The 22,878-nt window shown below is 41.7% G+C and overlaps 1 protein-coding gene across 4 annotated transcripts in view; it reads right to left on the bottom strand.

The window, feature by feature from the left end:
* Positions 1-4,647: 4,647 nt before the first annotated feature.
* rbm39a (RNA binding motif protein 39a) overlaps positions 4,648-22,878 on the bottom strand; it is a 39,424-nt gene continuing 21,193 nt past the window's right edge. For 3 of the 4 annotated variants that reach the window (XM_084316958.1, XM_084316959.1, XM_084316960.1), the window contains exons 7-16: positions 19,754-19,906; positions 19,366-19,503; positions 18,125-18,190; positions 17,795-17,999; positions 12,079-12,159; positions 9,990-10,076; positions 8,867-9,011; positions 6,853-6,958; positions 5,910-5,988; positions 4,648-5,647 (exon numbers count right to left, since the gene is read on the bottom strand). In XM_084316958.1, the coding sequence (XP_084173084.1) occupies positions 5,544-5,647; positions 5,910-5,988; positions 6,853-6,958; positions 8,867-9,011; positions 9,990-10,076; positions 12,079-12,159; positions 17,795-17,999; positions 18,125-18,190; positions 19,366-19,503; positions 19,754-19,906 (1,164 nt within the window). In that variant the 3' untranslated portion in view covers positions 4,648-5,543. The remainder of the gene's footprint in view (positions 5,648-5,909; positions 5,989-6,852; positions 6,959-8,866; positions 9,012-9,989; positions 10,077-12,078; positions 12,160-17,794; positions 18,000-18,124; positions 18,191-19,365; positions 19,504-19,753; positions 19,907-22,878) is intronic. The other variant, XM_084316961.1, reaches the window with a different exon arrangement.

Raw genomic sequence — 22,878 nt, 5'->3', positions numbered from 1 at the left:
CAGTAATCCAGCCTGGAGGAAACAAAGGCGTGGATGAGCTTTTCGGCATCTGACAGAGTGAGTGAGGGGCGTAGTTTGGCGATGTTTCTAAGGTGGTAGAAAGAATTTTTGTATAGTTGATTTATGTGTGCCTCAAAGGTCAGGTGAGGGTCCATTTTTACCCCTAGGTTGGTTATTGTTGGTGACAGGGTGATGTTTTGGCCGGAAAAGGTGATGGTGGTGATGGTGGATGAACAAACCTGGTGTGGGGTGCCAATGATAACGGCTTCAGTTTTGGAACTGTTTAGCTGTAAAAAGTTGTGCTTCATCCATGCCTTGGTCTCCTCCAGGCATGTGGTCAGCGTGGAAGATGGCAGAACTGTGGATGGGGTGGGGTTTATTTTTAGGTATAGTTGGGTGTCATCAGCGTAGCAGTGGAATGATATTCCATGCCGGCTGATGACAGAGCCAAGGGGGAGCATGTAGAGGGTGAATAGGGTGGGGCCGAGGACTGATCCTTGTGGGACACCACAGGTGACATGATGGGTGTCAGACCCTGCCTCTCCCAAGGAGACATACTCCATTCTTCCGGTAAGGTAGGATCTGAACCACTCAAGGACAGAGTCTGAAAGTCTGATGGTGGACTGGAGCCGGTGAAGGAGGATGTCATGATCGACGGTGTCGAAAGCTGCTGTGAGGTCAAGGAGGATGAGGAGGGAAGGAGAGCCAGCATCAGCCGTCATCAGTAGGTCGTTGGTGACCCTGACCAGGGCAGTTTCTGTGCTGTGGCCAGAGCGGAAACCTGACTGGAACTTCTCGAGAAGTTGGTTCGAGTTTAGGTGGTCCTGAAGCTGAGCGGCAACTACCTTCTCCAGCACCTTAGATAGGAATGGGAGGTTGGATATAGGTCTGTAGTTAGATTTCCCAAGATTTCCGGGTCTAGGGAGGGTTTTTTAATTAGTGGCTTTATGACTGCAGTTTTAAGGGCAGAGGGGACATGGCCAGCCTGGGGAGAGAGGTTTATGACCTTGGTGATGAGAGGGCTCATAGTGACAATATTGGATTTCACCAGGGCTGAGGGAAAGGGGTCCAGGATACAAGTGGAAGGCTTCATTTTCCTGACGATTTCCTCAACCTCTCGCTGTGTGATGATTGAAAAGCAGCAGAGAGGTTGAGTAGTCGCCGGCTGTGGTTCAACTGTTTGGACTGGAGGGGCAGAGGGGCTAGAGAGGAGGGAGCGGATGGTGTCAACTTTGGTCCTGAAGAAGGTGGCAAAGTTGCTACACTGTTCCTCAGAAGAATCAGAGTGAGGTGATATTTGGGGTTTGAGGAGGTGGTTGATGGTGGAGAATAGTTGCTTGGAGTTTCCAGGACTGTCATTTATGATGGAAGAGTAGTACTGGGACCGTGCCAGACTGAGGGATTTTGAGTAGGCCTTCTGGTGTTCACGGTTGGCCAGTTTATGTACAGTGAGTCCTGAGACCTTGAGTCGCCGCTCAAGGACACGCCCAGCAGTCTTCATACTCTGCAGCTCGTTGGTGTACCAGGGGGCTGAGCGTGCGAAGGTGACTGTTTTGGATTTAACAGGGGCATGGAGATCCAGAAGACTGTTCAGGGATTTATTGTAGAAGTCCACTGACTCAGTTAATATAATGAAACAGACCAGAGATGGTCTATATAATGAAACAGACCAGAGATGGTCTATATCAGGGGTGGCCAACCTGCATGCGGCTCTTTGCCCGTCAATGTGTGGCTCTTCCATCCATAAAAAAAACAAAAGAAATCTAAGCAAATGAATAAAGGGAACATGATTTAACAGGTTTTGTATACAGTACTGAATTCTGCCATCTTTTTTATAATGTAAATTTCTCCACCATTTTTTATCATATTGCAACACCGTTTTTTGCAAGACGTTCACAGAAAGGTAGAGAAACTAACTGCGTTCTGTTTTATGGCAATAACGTTCAGGTTTGTGGGAGATAATCCCAAAAAATAAGAGGAATAAAAAAGTTAATCCAGAAGTCGGATGATTGACAGGGGCTGGTGTGAGCTGGGTAGGGTAGTTTTGCAAAATTCGAAAGCCCTGAGTCTCTTCAAAAGACTACTCACTTTTGGCTGTGCCACTTCCTCCTGTCAATATGTGCCGGTTTCCGACTCAATGCCCTGAGATTTCTATAATCTTATATTTCACTAATAACAATTAAAATCATTGGTAAACAAACGTAATGCTGAAAATATACTTTTACTGTATATCTCAGGTTTAAGAGATTAACCCTGTGAGGCCCAAATTAAAGACATTAGCAACTTCAGAGGCCAGAGGGTGGGACATATAAATACATTTACTATCAAATAGCATTGTGAGGCTGAACAACAGGACCAATTGACTATACATGTGCTTAAATTTTTTTAAATAAACATTCTTTTTTTAAATGGCTAAGTGATTTTGTAATTTTGCAACCGTGGGTCTCACAGGGTACTTTTAACCCTGTGAGGCACAAATAAAAGACATTAGCAACTTCAGAGGCCAGAGGGTGAGACCTATAAACACATGAAGGGTGCCGTGACTGAGGGTGGCTACGTGGAGCAGTGGGCAAGGCGCTCACAACGAATACTGGAGACGCTGGGTTCGCCTGTTCGAGCCCAGCGCTCCACATTGCTTTCAGTTTAGCTGGTCGTTCGTACTAATACACATTGGCAGTATTAGGGGGTGGGAAACTGATGGGTGGGGATCGGGCATTGTGGACAGCGACTCCTACAGGTCGGTTGGTGCGCCTGCGCAGTAGAATCAGGAAGCGATGGGGGTGGCGCCCCTCCAAAGCGCAGACCCAAGTTTCAAGTTTCTTTAATAGTTGTCATACAGAAGTACAGAATACTTTTATACAAAATGCTTCTTACTGTTTCGCTCCAGAGACTGTGTTAGACAAGATAGTATGAAATAAAATAGTATAGCATGTAAAATAGAAGTAAAAATAGAGGTCACAGTGTTCAGTATAGACATATGTACAATGTTCGATGCAGAATAGAAGTAACTGAGTTACCATACAACTGACGCTGAGATCGCACAGCGCAGGTGAAAAGATGCGCCTGCTGTTACCTCGAGTATCGGAGGGGACTCGTGCTATGTATGACTTAGTCCACATTGCAGCCGGCTTGTGGGAAGCAAGAAACAGCGTTCGAGACAGGGGAGGGTTGAATTGGATGATACGAAATTGGGATGAGAGAAAAATAGAAAATGGGAGAAAAAGTGGATAAAAAAAAAGGGTGCCGTGACTGAAAAAAAAGGTTGAGAAACGCTGGTATATGGTGTGGCTCTTTGTGGTACCACAGGAACTTTTGTGGCTCTTAAGGGGCCTCTCACTCACCAATCGGGGTCGAATCAGCGCCCCCGGGGACGGGGAGTGTTCTCACTCAGACGGACACACCCCTTTTGGGTGCGAAGCGGCGCTGATTTGGAATACCCCCCGCTGAACCTGGGACGCTTGAAATAGGTGGTCTCGGGTGCGGGCCAGTGAGGGGGGCATGACACACGTCGTTACTGTAATGCTTTTCATGCTTGCTTGAATTTTGGGCAGATAAAACCACACAGCAACAACAGGACAATACCCACAAAAACGATATTTATGGGCAATTTGCGAGTTCAGACCTCAACCAAGAACAAGCATGTGGAGCCTCACAGCTCGGTGGATGAAAACATGAAGCCACGTTACACAAAGCACACTTCCCTGGCTCGCATTAGGCCTGGCAATTTTGTTTGCCATTGCTATGTCTATGTCTATGTCCGTGACAAATAAAACTCTTGACTTGATACATTGGTTTCTTGTTCCAATGCATTTATTTCTATTAGACCAGTGGTGCCCAACCAGTCGGACGTGGTCGACCAGTAGATCAATGACATGTAATATAATTGTCACGAGCGATGGGATGTTAGCTGCTGAACAGGCTAAGCTAACTAGAGTTAGCCATTAGCTTAGCATTAGCCATTGCTGTCTACTATATTTTCTTGTTCGAATGCATTTATTTCTATTAGACCAGTGGTGCCCAACCATTCGGCCGTGGTCGACCAGTAGATCAATGACATTCAATATAATCGATGAGAGCAATGTTACTAGTAAAAGGCTAAGCTAACTAGCGTTAGCCGTTAGCTTAGCATTATCGTTAACCCTGCAAAATGCTCAAAACAGAGTTCCATTCGTGAGAAAAGGGGGGTGGGTTATATTGACAAGGCTTGACAACAGAGGTTCAAATATAACTTCATATTTATTGGTTATTTGTTTCTTTTATATCAGCATCCAGTCTCCGTGTTAACACGCTTCCCGTTTACATTTTCGAGCTTGACATCACCTACGGCAAGCGTAAACGCTCAAAACGCAAACCGTAAACAGAACCCGGAGCGAACCAAGACTGAAGTGTGTACACAAACTAGAGGGGGGAAGTTCGCACCCGACCCGGAATGGAACCGAACCGAATGGTTGAGTGAGAAAGGCCCACCCAAGTCTCTGACTGGTTCCCTGGTCTATATAATGAAACTGACAAGATGGGTCCATCTATATAATGAAACAGACCAGATGTCTATAATATAATGAAACAGACCAAAGATGGTCTATATAATGAAACAGACCAGAGATGGTCTATATAACAGACTGGAGACACCAATTCAGACAAAAAAGACAAGATTTTAAAATAAAATTTTAATCAAGGTTTTTTACAAAATCAAATCTTGATTACAAAACATACTTAAATACCAAACGGCTTCTCTATAATAATGAGGACAAATGAATGTGTCATCGCTATGGTAACAATCCCGTCTTCAGCCACTTCCGTAGAGCTCATGGAGCTTAATCATCGCACAATATTCTGGTGGGAGGAGCTAGGTGTTGGCCCCGCCCTCCTCAGGGAATACACATGCCCAGCACACGCTAGCAAGCACAGGAACAACAGGAAGGACAGTTTACAAAAAGAGAAAATGGTTCTGCTCTGCTGGCAACCAATCAAATGATGGGGGAGACTAGAACTCTTCAGGACATGCCTCCTTATTGTGTGTGTGTGTGTGAAACTAGACAGGAGCGGCTTCCATCATCTTTCAATTCGAAACGCGAGTAGAAACTAGCGTTCACTCTTCAAGAAAACACTTCAACTGAAAGACATCTAGAACCAGACCCTGTGGAACCTAAAGCAACTTAATCAAGGAACGTCAATGTGGGGGAATGCTCATGACTCTTCAGGGTTCATTGTGCGTGCGTGAGTGTGTGTGTGTGTGCGAGTGTGTACATGTGTGCCAGAAAATCAAAAATGTCCCGACTTGCAACAGAAAAAAACAACAACAAAAGGTTTCCACTAAACACAACTGTCGTGGAAAAAAAATCTTGAAAAACTTGAGCAACGGAAAACTGACTTCATCTTTTTTAAACTGGAAATGAGAAAGGAAGCCTCTCTCTGCCACAACAACTTCCCCCGTCTGTCCAGGGAAAATCAACCAATAGGAGCAAAAGGGGGGTTGGGGGGTGGGCTAAAAGGTCCAGTGTCAAATTGGTGTGGGCAGGGTTTTGGGTAGTTTGTAGGTGCGATCACCGGCGAGGAGGCGGGATCAACAGGTGAATGGCGGTGACAGAGTCTGGGAAGAGGTTGTGATAGGTTGGCAGAGGGACGTATGCCGCAGTGATCATCTTACCTAAAGAAACAACAGAAACAACATCATTACAACATTATAATACCACATACCCTGTGATGTTCGGTACGACCTCCACAGTTCGGGGGATGTTTGTATTGTTCGGTTCAGAGGATGCAAAAAATTTAAAGTTTCTTCATTAAACAAATCAAAATGGTCACCAAAATGGTAATTCACGTTAGACATTTATATACGTGTGGGAATCCCGAACCTGTGATTTATCATTTGAATTTACAGTGCATTGAAACGGGAGCCCATGTCTTACCAGCAAAGTAGCGTCCGTGTAAGGCGTTGACGGCTGCCATGGCAGAAGGGATGGTGGGACACTTCACGTACACGTTGCCCTGGAGGAGACAACAACACACCAAGTTACTACTGGAAGTTCAAGTGATGTTTTACAAAGTTATTTTTCTATAGTTTCCCTATAACGATACATTAGCATAGTTGGCTAATAGGGGTGTTAACGATTTCATGGGGCGGCGTGGCTCAGGGGTAGAGCGGGTCGTCCAATGATCGAAGGGTTGGTGGTTAGAATCTCGCTCAAGGCCATGTCCATCCCACTGCCGTTGTGTCCTTGGGCAAGACACTTAACCTACTTGCCTCGTATGAATGTGTATGCATGTGAATGAATGTTGGTGGTGGTCGGAGGGGCCGTAGGCGATGATTATTCGCCACGCTTCCGTGAGTCTGCCTCAGAGCAGCTCTGGCTGCAATTGTAGCTTACCACCACCGGTATGACTGTGTATGAACGAATAATGGACTCTGTAAGCGCTCTGGGGTCACTGGGGTGTCATGAAGAGCGCTATATAAATCCAATCCATTATTATTATTTCAATACATAATCAAAAATACCACTGGCCTGTAGACTTACTACCATAGTGTCTTTATAACTGCATCACTGTACATAATACGATAACATACATATACATATATCTGATTAGCACTATTACTCAGTAGTAGTCATTTATATATTTTATATCCAGTTTGATCACATTGTATATTACTATCACACATTACTGTTACATGTGCACTCTAGTTGGATGCCACACTTCTTTTCGTTGTACTGTACCTTGTGCTGTATAATGACAATACATGTGAATCTAATCTGGAAGAAATTATGTTCAATAAACTGGATATAAAGTGCATCTAATATGCACTATGTCTCCATTTTCTGCTGGTACGGTACGTAAAGTGGTATTGTGTGGTACCTCTATGGAGTTCTTATCCAGGTAGATGTGCGTCACTCCTCCGTGTTTATTACACTCCTCTATCACGTCATGCTGGATGTCCATGTCCCAGCCCACTGTCTCCTCACTGCAGAGATGAGACAGACAGAGGTTACAACAAAAGGCCCGCTTTGTTGGTGTTTGAGAGAGAAGCAGAGAGAAAGGAAAAACCAAGAGAAAGGAGGAACAACGAGAAAGAAAGCAGAGAAACAGTAAAGAAAGGAGAAACAGAAAGAAGGAAATGAGAGAAGCAGAGAAGGGAGAAACAACGAGAAAAAAAGGAAACAGTAAAGAAACAAATAAAGGAAAAACAGAAAGGAGAGAAACAGAGAAAGAAAGGAGAAACAAAGAGAAAGAAAGGAGAAACGGAAAGAAAGGAGAAACAAAGAGAAAGAAAGTAGAAACAAAGAAAAGGAGAAAGAGAAAGAAAGAAAGAAAGAAAGAAAGTGAAAAACAGAAAAGAAGAGAAAGAAAGGAGAAACAAAGAAAGGAGAAATGGAAAGAGAAGAAAGAAAGTGAGAAACAAAGATAAAGAAAGGAGAAACAAAGATAAAGAAAGGAGAAACGGAGAAAGAAAGTAAAGAAAGGAGAAACAGATCAAGAAAAAGGAGAGATAACATGCTATATTATGTTATTATGTTATTGATACTATCTTGTCTAGCACAGTCTCTGGAGCGTAACAGTAAGAAGCATTTTGTATGAAAGTATTCTGTACTTCTGTATGACAACTATTAAAGAACTTGAACTTGAACTTGAGAAACGGAAAGGAAATGAGAAAGAAAGAAGAAACAAAAAGAAAGTGAGAAACCGAAAAGAGAAACCAAAAGAAAGAAACAGAGAAAGGAGAAACGGAGAAAGAATGAAAATGAGAAAGAAAGGAGAAACAGATAAAGAAAAGAGAAACAAGAAAGAAAGGAGAGAAACGGAAAGAAAGGAGAAACAAAAGAAAGAAGGAGAAACAGAAAAGAGAGAAAGAAAGGAGAAAGTGAGAGAAAGAAAGAAAGAAACAGAGCAAGAAAGGAGAAACAAAAAAAAGATAAACCAAAAGAAAGGAGAAAGAAATTAGAGAAATAGAAACAAGAAAGAAAGGAGAGAAACAGAGAAATAAAGGAGAAACTGTAAGAGAAACGGATAAAGAAAGGAGAGAAAGAAAGTAGAGAAACAGAAAAGGAGAAAGAGAGAGAAAGAAAGGAGAAACAAAGAGAAAGTGAGAGAAAGAAAGAAAGGGGAAATGGAAGGAGAAACGGAAAGAAAGTGAGAAACAAATAGAAAGAAAGGAGAAACAAATAAGAAAGGAGAAAGAAAGAAGAAACAGAGAAAGAAAGAAGAAACAAGAGAATGAAAGTAAAGAAAGGAGAAACCGATAAAAAAACGAGGAAAAGGAGAAACAGAAAGGAAAGGAGAGAAAGAAAGAAGTGGAGAAACAAAGAGAAAGAAAGGAGAAACAAATAAGAAAGGAGAAAGAAAGAAGAAACAGAGAAAGAAAGAAGAAACAAGAGAATGAAAGTAAAGAAAGGAGAAACCGATAAAAAAACGAGGAAAAGGAGAAACAGAAAGGAAAGGAGAGAGAGAAAGAAAGAAGTGGAGAAACAAAGAGAAAGAAAATGAGAAACAGAAAAGGAGAAGAGAAAGAAAGAACATTTTAGAAAGAAAGGAGAAACAGAAAGAAGGGAAACAAGAAAGAAAGGAGAAACAAAAGAAAGGAGAAACAAGAAAGAAAGGACAAACAAAAGAAAGGAGAAACAAAGAAAGAAAGGAGAAACAGAGAAAAGAGAAACTGAGAGTAAGAAGAGAAAGATAGAAACAGAAATAAATAAATGAGAAACAAAGAAAGAAAGGATATATAGAAAGGAGAGAAAGATAGAAACAGAGAGAAAGTAGAGAAACAGAGAAAGAAAGGAGAAACAGAAAAGAAAGAAAGGAGAGAAACAGAGAAAGAAAGTAGACAATCAGAAGAGGGAGAGAAAGAAAGGAGAGAAACCGAGAGAGAACCTACTTGTTTGGGTTGAACATGTTAGACAGTTGGAAGCAGTGAGTAGCCAATGGCTGAGATGGCAGGTTCATGGAGTTCATGGCCGAGTTCATAGCGTTGTTCATGTTCATGTTCATGTTCATATGATTCATTCCTGGGTTCATCGCAGCTACAAGACAAACACAAGAGAAGATACTTAGCAATAGCAGCTACAAAACAAACAAAAAAAGATACTTAGCAATAGCAGCTACAAGACAAACACAAGAGAAGATACTTAGCAATAGCAGCTACAAAACAAACAAAAAAAGATACTTAGCAATAGCAGCTACAAGACGAACACAAGAGGAGATACTTGGCAATAGACAGCCATATATCACAATACTTTGTGTGCCGATATTATATCGATACAGTATCATATTTTCTTTTGCAATTGACAATCCCATTTTACTGCAATATAAATGACTGGAGTGAGGTGAACAGACTGAAAAGGTTATCCTATTAGATAAGAAAAAGATTATATATATATAATTATATATCTTTATTGCACATGTTGGTTTTCCATTGGGGACATAAGCTGTTAAGCTTATTAGCTGTTAGCTGTTATTGCGATATCGTAGACTCTAGTATCATATCGTGATGCATCTGGTGATTCACACCTCTACTTAGCAAAAGCTCACAGCGGCCATTTTGACACGTCATCGCAGGGTAAAGACAGGCAACATTAAAGCTGCACCAGGTCGTTTTGACAAGTAAAGAACGACTACGATAACTAGTTCCAAATGCTTGAATATTATTTAAGAGCACCACAGCCGTTCTGGCGTGACCGCACGCAGGCCCTGGCACACCTAAATGCAACAGGACCATAATTAACCCTTTCACTACCACTCTACCAAAGGGTTAACCCTTTCACTGCCACACGACAAAGGGTTAACCCTTTCACTAACACACTACAGAAGGTTAACCCTTTCACTAGAGGGTTAACCGTCTGTAATGTGGTAGTGAAAGGGTTAACCTTCTGTAGTGTGGTAGTGAAAGGGTTAAGGACATCTGTCAAAATGGCTGCTATGAAAGGGGCCTCTACAGCAGACCTCTCAGGAGGAAGTCACAACGCTCAATATTTGACAACATGTTGGAAGGTTTCTCGTACCTGAGACGGCGGCCATGGCTCCGATGGCGATCGCTCCGCTCATCTGCAGAGCCTGCTGGGCGGCAGGGGGGATCTGAAGACCTGTCCCTGGAGACACAGACAACACGTTCACATTCAGGACTCCGTGATCTACAGCTTCTCGGTCTCCTTCCAACCCCTATTGATGTGACTAGGGTTGCACGTTACACCGATACTAGAAGTATCGCGATACCATTTTATTAGTATCGATACCTTTAGATTAATAGCCTGATGCGTATTTTCTATTAGTGGATGAGTGACCGGAGCAGTGCGTGTTTGTGAGAGAGATTGCACACTTTGCGTAGTGGCCGTGTCAACAGTCAGCTGAACTTACACTAAACTAAGGCAAAGGGGAAATAGTCACAGACGTCCCCGAATGTCTCGTTTCTGAATCATGGACGTTTTGGAATAAAACAAAGTTGTATGCAGTGATGAACGGTCTGTCCCAGCGGAACACGAGTTACTTAACGTTACACAGGTCGCGTTATGCACGTTAGTTAGCAGGAGTCTGCCAACAAAGATGTTGTTTAAACAAATGTGTTCACAAAGTGGATTACCATCCAAACGTTATTGAAGACTCCTGTGACCAGTAAGTAGGTACTATGTACGTCTAACCTATCCTAACCATTTTGTGCAGTCAAAATGTTGGTATCGTGACACTAGATGTGACCAGAGCGGCCATGTAATTATAGAATCCGTTTCCACGTGTAAGTAAGAGATGGTTTACAATCAATTAGGGCCTGAAGAGACACGTCGTCAATAGTACTGGATTTAGGCCGACAGAGGGGACGACCCAGGGTTCGACCTCCCACGCGCTGCGCTACACTTCACCAATGAGTCCTCGCTGCCAGGTGAAAAAAGAGTCACTGGCTGTCGCCACACGTGTCGGAGGAAGCATGCGGATGACGTCAGGGTTCCCTTGTACTGACCAGTAGGAGAACATGCGCACAACAACCAGGGAGGGGGGGGGGGGGGAATTGGCACAACGACTAAATTGGGACGGGAGAAAACAGAAAAAAAATCAGAGAAAGAGAGGATAAAAAATTAAAAAAAACTAGATAATGTATGAATAATCTATGACTAATGTATGAAAAAGCTAAATTGTATATTATACTGTATTGTATTATGAATTGATTAGGGGCATGTCTTGTAGCAAGTGTATAATGTACGACGTCTGTAACTGTATTTTATGTGTTATGGACCCCAGGAAGAACAGCCACAGTACTGCTTTGGCTAATGGGGATCCAAATAAACTTGAACTTAAACTACTTACACTATGGGAAATACATTCTCCTTTGTATTGTGAATCATCCAAGTATCACCTTGTCCTCCTCTGCGAGGGCAATGCCTCACACACACAGAAGACATGGATGTTTAATACTGTGGCGGTTCACAGAACAAATGTTAAACTTTCATTCAGACACACAGAGCCAAATAACCTTATAGTTTAAGTTAGGGGTGGTGGGCGTGAGTAATCGATTGATCTGTATCGTTATGTGATCTATACCATCATGTTCTATCCTACGGGACATGTATCGTTATGTGATCTATATACCATCATGTTCTATCCTACAGGACACATGTATCGTTATGTGATCTATACCATCATGTTCTATCCTACAGGACATGTATCATTATGTGATCTATATACCATCATGTTCTATCCTACAGGACATGTATCATTATGTGATCTATACCATCATGTTCTATCCTACAGGACATGTATCGTTATGTGATCTATACCATCATGTTCTATCCTACAGGACATGTATCATTATGTGATCTATACCATCATGTTCTATCCTACAGGACATGTATCATTATGTGATCTATACCATCATGTTCTATCCTACAGGACATGCATCATTATGTGATCTATAACATCATGTTCTATCCTACAGGACATGTATCATTATGTGATCTATAACATCATGTTCTATCCTACAGGACATGTATCATTATGTGATCTATACCATCATGTTCTATCCTACGGGACATGTATCGTTGTTATGTGATCTATACCATCATGTTCTATCCTACAGGACATGTATCGTTGTTATGTGATCTATACCATCATGTTCTATCCTACAGGACATGTATCCGCTCATCTGCAGAGCCTGCTGGGCGGCAGGGGGGATCTGAAGACCTGTCCCTGGAGACACAGACAACACGTTCACATTCAGGACTCAGTGATCTACAGCTTCTCGGTCTCCTTCCAACCCCTATTGATGTGACTAGGGTTGCACGTTACACCGATACTAGAAGTATCGCGATACCATTTTATTAGTATCGATACCTTTAGATTAATAGCCTGATGCGTATTTTCTATTAGTGGATGAGTGACCGGAGCAGTGCGTGTTTGTGAGAGAGATTGCACGCTTTGGGTAGTGGCCGTGTCAACAGTCAGCTGAACTTACACTAAACTAAGGCAAAGGGGAAATAGTCACAGACGTCCCCGAATGTCTTGTTTCTGAATCATGGACGTTTTGGAATAAAACAAAGTTGTATGCAGTGATGAACGGTCTGTCCCAGCGGAACACAAGTTACTTAACGTTACACAGGTCGCGTTATGCACGTTAGTTAGCAGGAGTCTGCCAACAAAGATGTTGTTTAAACAAATGGGTTCACAAAGTGGATTACCATCCAAACGTTATTGAAGACTCCTGTGACCAGTAAGTAGGTACTATGTACGTCTAACCTATCCTAACCATTTTGTGCAGTCAAAATGTTGGTATCGTGACACTAGATGTGACCAGAGCGGCCATGTAATTATAGAATCCGTTTCCACGTGTAAGTAAGAGATGGTTTACAATCTATGTAGGACCTGAAGAGACACGTAGTCAATAGTACTGGATTTAGGGCGACAGAGGGGACGACCCAGGGTTCGACCTCCCACGCGCTACACTTCACCAATGAGTCGGAGGAAGCGTGCGGGTGACTTCAGGGTTCCCTTGTACCAACCAGTAGGTAGGAGAACACGCGCACAACAACCAGGTAGGAGAGGGGGGGAATTGGCACAACGACTAAATTTGGACGAGGAGAAAACAGAAAAAAATCTGAGAAAGAGAGGATTAAAAAAAATAACAAATAAAAAAAATAGATAGATAATGTATGAATACTCTATGACTAATGTATGAAAAAGCTAAATTGTATATTATACTGTATTGTATTATGAATTGATTAGGGGCATGTCTTGTTTATGATTTGTTTGTATGCCATGTGAATGAAGCAAGTGTATAATGTACGACGTCTGTAACTGTATTTTATGTGTCATGGACCCATAAAATGGGGATCCAAATAAACTTGAACTACTTACACTATGGGAAATACATTCTCCTTTGTATTGTGAATCATCCAAGTATCACCTTGTCCTCCTCTGCGAGGGCAATGCCTCACACACACAGAAGACATGGATGTTTAATACTGTGGCGGTTCACAGAACAAATGTTAAACTTTCATTCAGACACACAGAGCCAAATAACCTTATAGTTTAAGTTAGGGGTGGGCGTGAGTAATCGATTGATCTGTATCGTTATGTGATCTATACCATCATGTTCCATCCTATGGGACATGTATCGTTATGTGATCTATACCATCATGTTCTATCCTACGGGAGATGTATCGTTATGTGATCTATACCATCATGTTCTATCCTACAGGACATGTATCGTTATGTGATCTATACCATCATGTTCTATCCTACAGGACATGTATCATTATGTGATCTATACCATCATGTTCTATCCTACAGGACATGTATCATTATGTGATCTATACCATCATGTTCTATCCTACAGGACATGTATTGTTATGTGATCTATACCATCATGTTCTATCCTACAGGACATGTATCGTTATGTGATCTATACGACTCCGTTTCAGCTACACATCTTCATGTTAAGGCAACTCCAAAGGCATTTTCCATTTAATGTGGTAAACAGCTGTTGTGGGCGTCTGTGCTAAACTTGTCAAGGGGGTGACTTGACCCCTGGTGATGTCAGCTGTAAAGGACTCGCAGAGGAGGAGCAAGAGCTTCTAACAACCCGTCTGGAAAACCTAAGCTGGGAGAGAACTGGGTTGGAGGACCAGGTAATACGGGTGAATCCAACCTGTTTCAATGACTTGTTCCGTGTTTGTCAACTGATTTTATTTTATACTGTGTTTTTACTTATTATTTTTTTCCTGTACTGTTTCTACTCTGCTCCTGTATTGATTAGTAGTTGTAGACAGTGTTTGCTCTGTACCTGTATTCCAATGTGGATTTGGATCTGACTGATGTGTAGCTGTTCATTTGTTCTCAGATTAATCCTCATCACATGTACTACCTTGTTAACAAGCAGTGATGTGTTGTCATTATTGTTAAATTGTCAGATATGATCAGAAGTAGTGTAATCAACGTATGCTTCACCTAGAAACACAACATGCACAACAGGACCTAGGGGGTAATGATCCAATTCAACAAGGATTTGAATCCAATTGTTTAGACAAAGATAATTTTAATTTCCATTTATCACAAGATCTTACAGTTTGACCATGGAAAGATAGTTCATTTGCCGAAATTTATTATTATTAAAGGTCCCCTATTGTAGAAATGGCCTTTTCTAGTGTTTTGCATTGTTTTCAAGCAATGTGGGGTTGTACCAACACTGACAAAATGTGAAATCTGTACCAAGTTCAGTTTCTGCAGTTCAGCTGAGACAAGAACGCCCCCCACTGAAACAAGCCATTCTGAATTGACTCGCTCTGTGACGTGAAGCGGTGCTGATCTGCATACCTCAGCCACTACTGTTGTTGTAGCCACCGCCCACAATGAACTGTGATTCGAGGAGTTAGCATAACGTTGAAATTATGAGCAAACGGGCAAGCAGCGAATACGTCCTTGCACTCGTTTCCGAATGATATCGTGCTCCAGAAGCAATGGGCCAAGTTAGTTTTTGGATTTTTGCAAAGACGACGTTGAGAATCAAGGACTTTATAAAGCTGCTGCGATTTCCTGGCTGTTGCTAAAGAAGGGAGCTAGCCTGTACCAAGTCTTCAGGACAGATAGAAAGTATCGAATCAGTAAGTACATAAGTCGTGATTAGTTAATTAGCAGTAGGACCTCGTTCATTCATCCGTTTGTGTCAATAGTGTGTTAACGTTAGCGGTTGCGATGCTGCTCCGTGCTCCGTGTGTGTGCTCCTATTAGTGTTGTCACGATACTGGAATTTCGACTTCGATACGATACCTTGAAAAGTATCTATACTTCGATACCATTTCGATAAAAAATAATAATAATAATAATAATTACGAGAAGATAAATACACTTTTAAAACCCTTTGTTTTAAAAAGTGAGAGAGAAGAAATGTGTGACTGTCACCTACTGAGCGCACCTTTCTAGTTTTGTACTAGTGTAGTATGGATGGGCTCTACCTAACGTTGGAAACGGGGTAGCGTTGTGTCGAGTTCATGCGTGTACTGGTGTAGTATGTATGGGCTCTACCTAACGTTGGAAACGGGGTAGCGTTGTGTCGAGTTCATGCGTGTACTAGTTAGGGCTGGGCGATATGGCCTAAATATGATATCACGATATTTTCTGACCTTTCGGCGATACACGATACACATCACAATGTTTTTCTTTTTTACCCCAAACGATTCATTATGAGGCTTACCAAGACAGTATTTGAGTTTGCAAGCTAACATTAAAGACAAAATAAAATACCCATGCATTTAGCATTTTTATATTATATATTTGATTTAGATTATTGGATTATTAGATTATAATATATTGCATATATTTAGCAATGAGATATTATATGATTTAGATATGAAATATGATGAATTGAAAATGGGGGACCCTGATGTAAACAAGACAAAAGTCTTTCTCTGGTCTGCATCCTCTTAACAATTGTATGTATTGAGTTGTACTGTACCCATTCTGCAATATGTTAATAAAGTTTTAAATCAATCAATCAATCAATAGCATTTTAGCATTTTTATGAAACTACTGTATATTTGTATGTCTCTAAATGTTTTGATGAATTGAAAATGGAGGACCCTTATGTAAAAAAGCCGAAAGTCTTTTTCTGGTCTTCATCCTCCTGTACTGTATTGTACCTATTCTGCAATATGTTAATAAAGTTCTCATTCATTCATTCTGACGGACAACAGAATAATTTTGATTGACAGTCGAGTCTGCCAATTACGTCACACCGCTTGCACCCGCCCTGCTGTTCTTAGCACCAATCGGCAAGCTCTATTAGTTTTTTACTTCCTGAATGGCCGGTGTGCTGACATCAACAAAGCTACTTACATTAGCTCCCCGCGACCGACTAGTAGGAGACCAGTGCACCACAGGATGACTAAATGAGCCATAATGATTTTACCTCAACGAATGTTATAATAAAAGCCTTTCCATACATCTGTCTGAAAACTTTATTAACAGACCGCGGAATGGGCATATCTCAACACGGGCTGAGATATGAACGAGTAACGTGTGGACCAGATTGACACGACACAATCCTATTGGGCAAAACATCACGATATCCACGATACGTTGAAAAAGTGTATTGTTAATGAACTGTACCCGATATTTATATAATATCGTCATATCGCCCAGCCCTAGTACTAGTGTAGTATGGATGGGCTCTACCTAACGTTGGAAACGGGGTAGCGTTGTGTCGAGTTCATGCGTGTACTGGTGTAGTGTGGGTGGGCTCGGTGTTACTCCGTTTCCATGAAGTAATTATAAAGGTGGCCAGCTAGCTAGCATAAGCTAACGGACGGAGCTAACGGACTAGCTAACGTTAGCTAATAGCTTTGTTTACAAACTGAAGACAGGTCTGACACGTCTGTGAGGGGGAGGAGGCTGCAGCAGCTTGTGTCTGTTGGTCTCTGAGGAGGAGGAGGGGCCAGTGTGCTCTGCAACAGTGGAGGACAGCAGCGTTTGTCTGTCAACAACTTGCGGGAGAAAGCCAGCTGGTATCGATACTGCAGAAAGTATCGGTATTTCGGGAAATGAGTATCGAAACCGTTTTAAATATTCAGTATCGGTATGTATCGATACTTCGATATTTTTGACAACACTAGCTCCTATGCATTTCATAAGGGAGTTGAAGCTGAGCCATTGACTACAGATGGAAATTAGATTCTGCTAAATCTAGTGCAACATATTTTCATGTAACAATGATTAATGTAAATGCACATAGTCTATAAATACATTATTATTTTCTTTTTTTACCCACATCCTTCACTGTCAGGGTTATATTTATTATGGACAAGTTGTCAAATCATTACTCAGCAACTGTCAACTGTCTGCACATGTGTCAATAGTGTATATAACCAGTCTCACTACTAACCTTCAGCTAGTCTAACAATTAGCTGCAGTCTCAGTGGTTCCCAGGTCAACCAGTCATCTCTAGCTTTATAGAACCAGTCTCACTACCGTACTTTTCGGACTATAAGCCGCGGCTTTTTTCCCCATTTTTCGACCCTGCGGCTTATATAACAGTGCGGCTTATATGTGGACCAAACTCGAAAATATTGCTTTTTTTACTGCATTGAAATGTTATTTATCTGTTCCCTTATTTGCTAAACTTAATACAACTTGTAAATGAGTTAATTCTTGTTATTTGTCTGACAGTATTGTGACAATCCCCTCTGTGCACGAACCCTTACATATGGTAATTAAACATTAAAACACCTGCGGCTTATAGTCCAGTGCGGCTTATATATGTACACATCATTCAATTTAGCTGCTGCGGCTTATAGTCGGGTGCGGCTTATAGTGCGAAAAGTACGGTACTAACCTTCAGCTAGTCTGGCCATTAGCTGCAGTCTGCCGGTGGTTCCCAGGTCGATGCCGGTTCTCTCCAGCTCGTCACTGTCCAGGAAGGAGGACGCATTGGATGCGTCCGTCCTCTCAGTCACATGACCGACCTTCATGGGTCGCCCAGCCAGTTCGAACCCGTTCAGCTGGTCCAGGGCCTTCTTCGCACACTCCGCGTCAGTGAACTGAAACATGGCACATTTTGCATGAACATCTCTGGCCGTCAGCCAAGGCTCTTACTCTACAGAGGCTGCTGTGATTGGTGGGATCAGGCGACACATCAGATAAGGGGTCTACTGCAGACACTCACCGTGATGAAGCCGTAGCCTTTAGACCTGCCCGTCTCAGTGTCCATCATCAGCTGGATGCTCTCAATCTGAACACACAGAGCAGCATGATCAGATAGGAAGCACAGTGTGTGCATGTTGAGCATGATTATGCATGAAGACAAGACTCGATTATTCCAGAGGGACACTTTGTTTTCAATCAGAATGTGACCTGTTGCCTCAACACTCAATATATACCCATCTACTGCCTAACACTGTAATCAAACTACCTTCCTCAACCTATAGTCTACCAATATAACAACCATATATATATTTATTTATTTATCCATATGAACGTATCAGCATATATTCCTGTTTACATACCCACTCTATATATGCTGTATTTATATCTGTACATAATATCCAATACCTAATTTATACTTATACTGCTGGTTAGATGGTCAACTTCTTTTCGTTGTACTGTACTTGCGCTGTACAATGACAAACTTTAACAAAATACATAGTTGTGGAACTAGCTTCCCAAGATGATTGTAAGTATTAGTTGGTTAGCTTGTGTTAAAGGGGCGAGGACGGAATAATGAATATCGGATCATTCAAATGGAACCATTCAATACAGGTTGTTTATGTTAGTCACCGGCTCTACATCTATCTGTGGATCATCTCCGTCCCTCTGAGCATCTCCTCGGTGATGCTGAAGAGTATGTCAAGTATCGTAAGGGAGTATCTGGCCGTCTATTGGAGGAGGAGCTTTGCCAAGCTCCACGCCATCATGGACAACCCCTCCCATCAGCTACACACGGACTTGGCTGATAGGAGCACGTTCAGCGTTAGACTAAGACTCCCTAGATGCAACACTGAACGGCACAGGAAGTCCTTCATTCAGACAGCCATCAGACTATACAACGCATCACTGTGCCTCACTGAGCACAGACAGTACAAAGTCTGGTAATCTTCCTGGACTTTTGACCCATGGCTTTTTACTCTCACATACACATTTTCTTTTATAATTTATTACTGTACATTCACTGTATATTTTTGGCTGTATATGCCAGACTATTTTTATTCTTATGTGATTTTGACTACCTAAATGTTTATTGTGAGCAATCTGTAGTGCTGATTTCGGGATCAATAAAGTACTTCCATTCTATTCTATTCTCCACTGACCGGCATGGTATATAGGATGGCAAGCCTGTATGCTTCTCCCATTAGACAGCAGGAGTGTGAGTGGAGGCGGGAGGTAGGAGGGAGTGTGTGGTTTGCTCACCCTGCCGAAGGGTTCGAAGATGCCCCTGAGCATCTCCTCTGTGATGTTGAAGTGCAGGGAGCCCACATACAGCCTCATGGGTCCTGCGTTGCCTTTCTGGAGGTTGTTGGCCATCGCTGCCGCCCGATTCTTCTCCGCCTGGACATCAGACGTAAAAACAGGTTATGAACAAAAACTGGATGATCGGAGCTCTAGTATACCAGAAGAGGATTTTTATTTGTTGTTATACATAAAGAATTACATATAAATATGTAAATCAACAGACCCTTTCTAGACCAGGGCTGTACCGATACTAGTATGGGATATTGGTCCGATATCAGGCTAAAATAGAATATTGGTATCTGAGAATTTCCCAGATACTAAAATAGACAGTAGACGGACAGAATACCTGTGAAGCCTGGACTATGATGGGAACTCCCAGCAGTCTCTGTCCAGACAGGCCGATGGCCAGAGGAACAGAGTTCGACTCCACAAACTCAATGTAGGCGATGCCTTTTGACCGGCGAGAGTTCCTGTCCGAAATCATACGCACATCCCGCACCTGATGGCAAAAACAAGAGTCATTTTATTACCAATAACATTTATTTAAATTCTAATGTCTTGCTAGAAGATAGGTTGAACACCTTATTAACCTCTTAAGCCCGAGCGGCCCAACGACATAAATCCATCTCTACATACTATATGAATTAATGTTGCTTCCCCCCCCCCCCCTCAAATGTAGCCAAGAGTAAAGACCCTAACCATGTCAAAACAGCAGTCAAAGCAATATGTTTGTTTACCAATAGGTTAAAGTGTTATTAGTGAAATATGAGTTTTGGAAATCTAGTCGGAAACAGGCGAATATAGACGCTAGGAAATGCGCGCCGCCATTTTGTTTGTAGTCATATGAGGAGAGGAGACCCAGGGCTTTCGATGGGCTTTGAAATTTCGAAAAATGACACCTTTTCTGGATTATCTCCCACAAACCTGAACGTTATTGGCATAAATTAGAACGCAGTTAGTTTCTCAGCGTTGCAATCTGATGAAAAATGGCAGAGAAATATACATTATAAACAAGTAACTGTACTTACAGTAGATTTCATTCATACATTTTTGTATTGATATTCTCCTTTGGTTCATTACAATTTACTCAAGCCTAGTAACAGAGTCAGACACAATATTTCTGACACTGGGAATAATTCCCTGAGATCCATAGATGTCCCTAGATACCAAGAACCTGCAAATCGCTGCTGTCGGGACAAAACCTCATAACTCCATTTTTTTTTTTTTTTTTTATTATATAAATCAACTCCGTAGATCATCCTCCATATGTGTGTGTGGGTTTTACAAAGTTTAAACAATGGGAAAGCATTCAACCGATCATCTGTCTAAACCTCCTAACTCTATTCACCCTCAAATCTGTGTTAGTTTTTTTTCATCTGCTGAAAAGTTGGGTTTTTGGAGTTATGAGGTTTTGTCCCGACAGCAGCGAAATGGTCCTTGTAGAATTGGAGCAATCTTTCATTTACTTATGCATGTATTTTTAGGTGGATTTTGAGAAATTAGGGCTAGGGCTCAAGAGGTTAACAGACTAAACAAATAACAGAATGACCAGTATGTGATCAGATCAGCTCAGTGAGTTTATTGACACAGTCTAGTTAAATGGTTTGACAGCTGAGATCAATGCATCTCACTGGATCTCACTTAGGAAAATAGAAGACTTTGATACGGGACAGTATCAGATGTTGTGGAGCAGGGCCCTGTTCCTCATACCTGGCTAACTGAGTTAGCCGGATAATTTTCAGGATAACTGGACTTAAACTAGACGCACAAGTATGCACAAGGTGTCCCGCTGAATTATGAATGGATATAGATAATAAAAGAAATACCGTGACAGAAACGTAGATCTACGTTTCCGGCACTCAACGATCGGATGACAGAACCGTAGATCTACGTGAACGGCACTCAAAGTGTTAATACTTGAATACGTTTGATTTTAAAATCGAATTTTTTTTGCAATACTAATATTGATTTATGACCAGATGCCATTTTGGGACCGGATTCGGTCCCTACGGGTGGAACAGGTTAACAGTTTAATCGCCAAAAACGCTGGGACACGTCTTTCCCCGCCATGCTTATTCTGCCAAAGACAAGTTTTGACGCCATTGTTGTTGTCGTTAGCTTACATGCTAACATTAATGGCAGCGACCATAGCATTGTGGCTAGGCTAGCTATCATCGCTTAATAGAGCTAGTGAATGGATAAACAACCTTATTTAACATTGCAGAATGGGTACAATTACAATGCGGCTCAATACAAACAATTGTTAAGGGGCCCAGGGGGTGTAGACTGTTGTAGTTTGAGCTAATTTACACCATGCTCCAAAAAATTAAATACAAAAAAATCTGCCGAGCGATGTGGCGCGGGGAGCGCTCGATTCAAGGTGAGCGACTTGGGGGCGGGGTCAATATGAGCGATTAGCGGAGCAATTCGTTTCCTTATATCGCTTCCTCCAGGGTTCCAACTTGTGTTGACAAAATGCAACCCTGCTCAGCTACGGGGAATCAGCGCTCTCTCTCTAGACTAAAAAGGTGCACTCAGTAGAGCACAGATGTCCGCCAGGGCGGCAGCCACACATAATAATAATAGATTGGATTTGTAATGCACTTTTTGTTCACTGGGATCCCAAAGTGCTACACTACATGGTTAAAACAGTTAAAAAAATAGAAATAAAATAGTTATTAGTAAAACAAATAAAATAAAATACAGAATAAAAATAAGATAAAAATAGAACATAGTTAATTAAAAACATAGTATAAACAGACTATTTAAAAACAAAAGCGCAATAAAATTTAAATAAAAAGCTAACAGTCAAAGGCCTTTTTGAACAGGTAGGTTTTCAGGCTTGCCTTCTCTCTCTCTCTATCCATCTATCTATCTATCTACCTCTCTCTCTCTCTCTCTCTGTTCAATGATTTAAAGTGGCCAAACGTTACAATATAAATAATACTAATTGGATTTTTGGCTAGTAAAAAATCTGCCCGGCTGGTAGTTTTTAAGATCTACCAGCCAAATGGCTGGTAAGTCAAAAAGTTAAGTTTGTTCCCTGTACACTGGACATCGATCGGTTGCAAATAACTCGATAAACAACATGATTTGGACGTATATACTATTATACAACCTGGAAATGGATCGCATATTTCTACATCCCATAATAGGAAAATGTCTGTTCCACGCTCATCGCCCAACGCTATGAGGAAGCTACGGTAACATTCAACATTATTTTTTAACGTGTTCGATACTAACTGCTCTAATGATCATATCACCCACACTAGATGAATCATATAACATTGGCCACGGAATTATAAACGACCCCCCCCCCCCCCATCCGGTCAACATCAAATGATCAGTAGTAACTTCTAGAAGCACGTCCATTTGAAATTTTTTATCTCACGCAGATTCCTATCAAACTGTATTTCATCATCAATATAATGTATTCGGGGCTATAAATCACGTTCTGGAGAAAGCTGCAGA

Source organism: Notolepis coatsorum, assembly GCF_963971535.1.
Source record: "Notolepis coatsorum genome assembly, chromosome: 6".
Taxonomy (NCBI): domain Eukaryota; kingdom Metazoa; phylum Chordata; class Actinopteri; order Aulopiformes; family Paralepididae; genus Notolepis; species Notolepis coatsorum.
The sequence above is the reverse complement of the archived record's forward strand: the minus strand, read 5'-3'. Positions and strand labels throughout refer to the sequence as shown.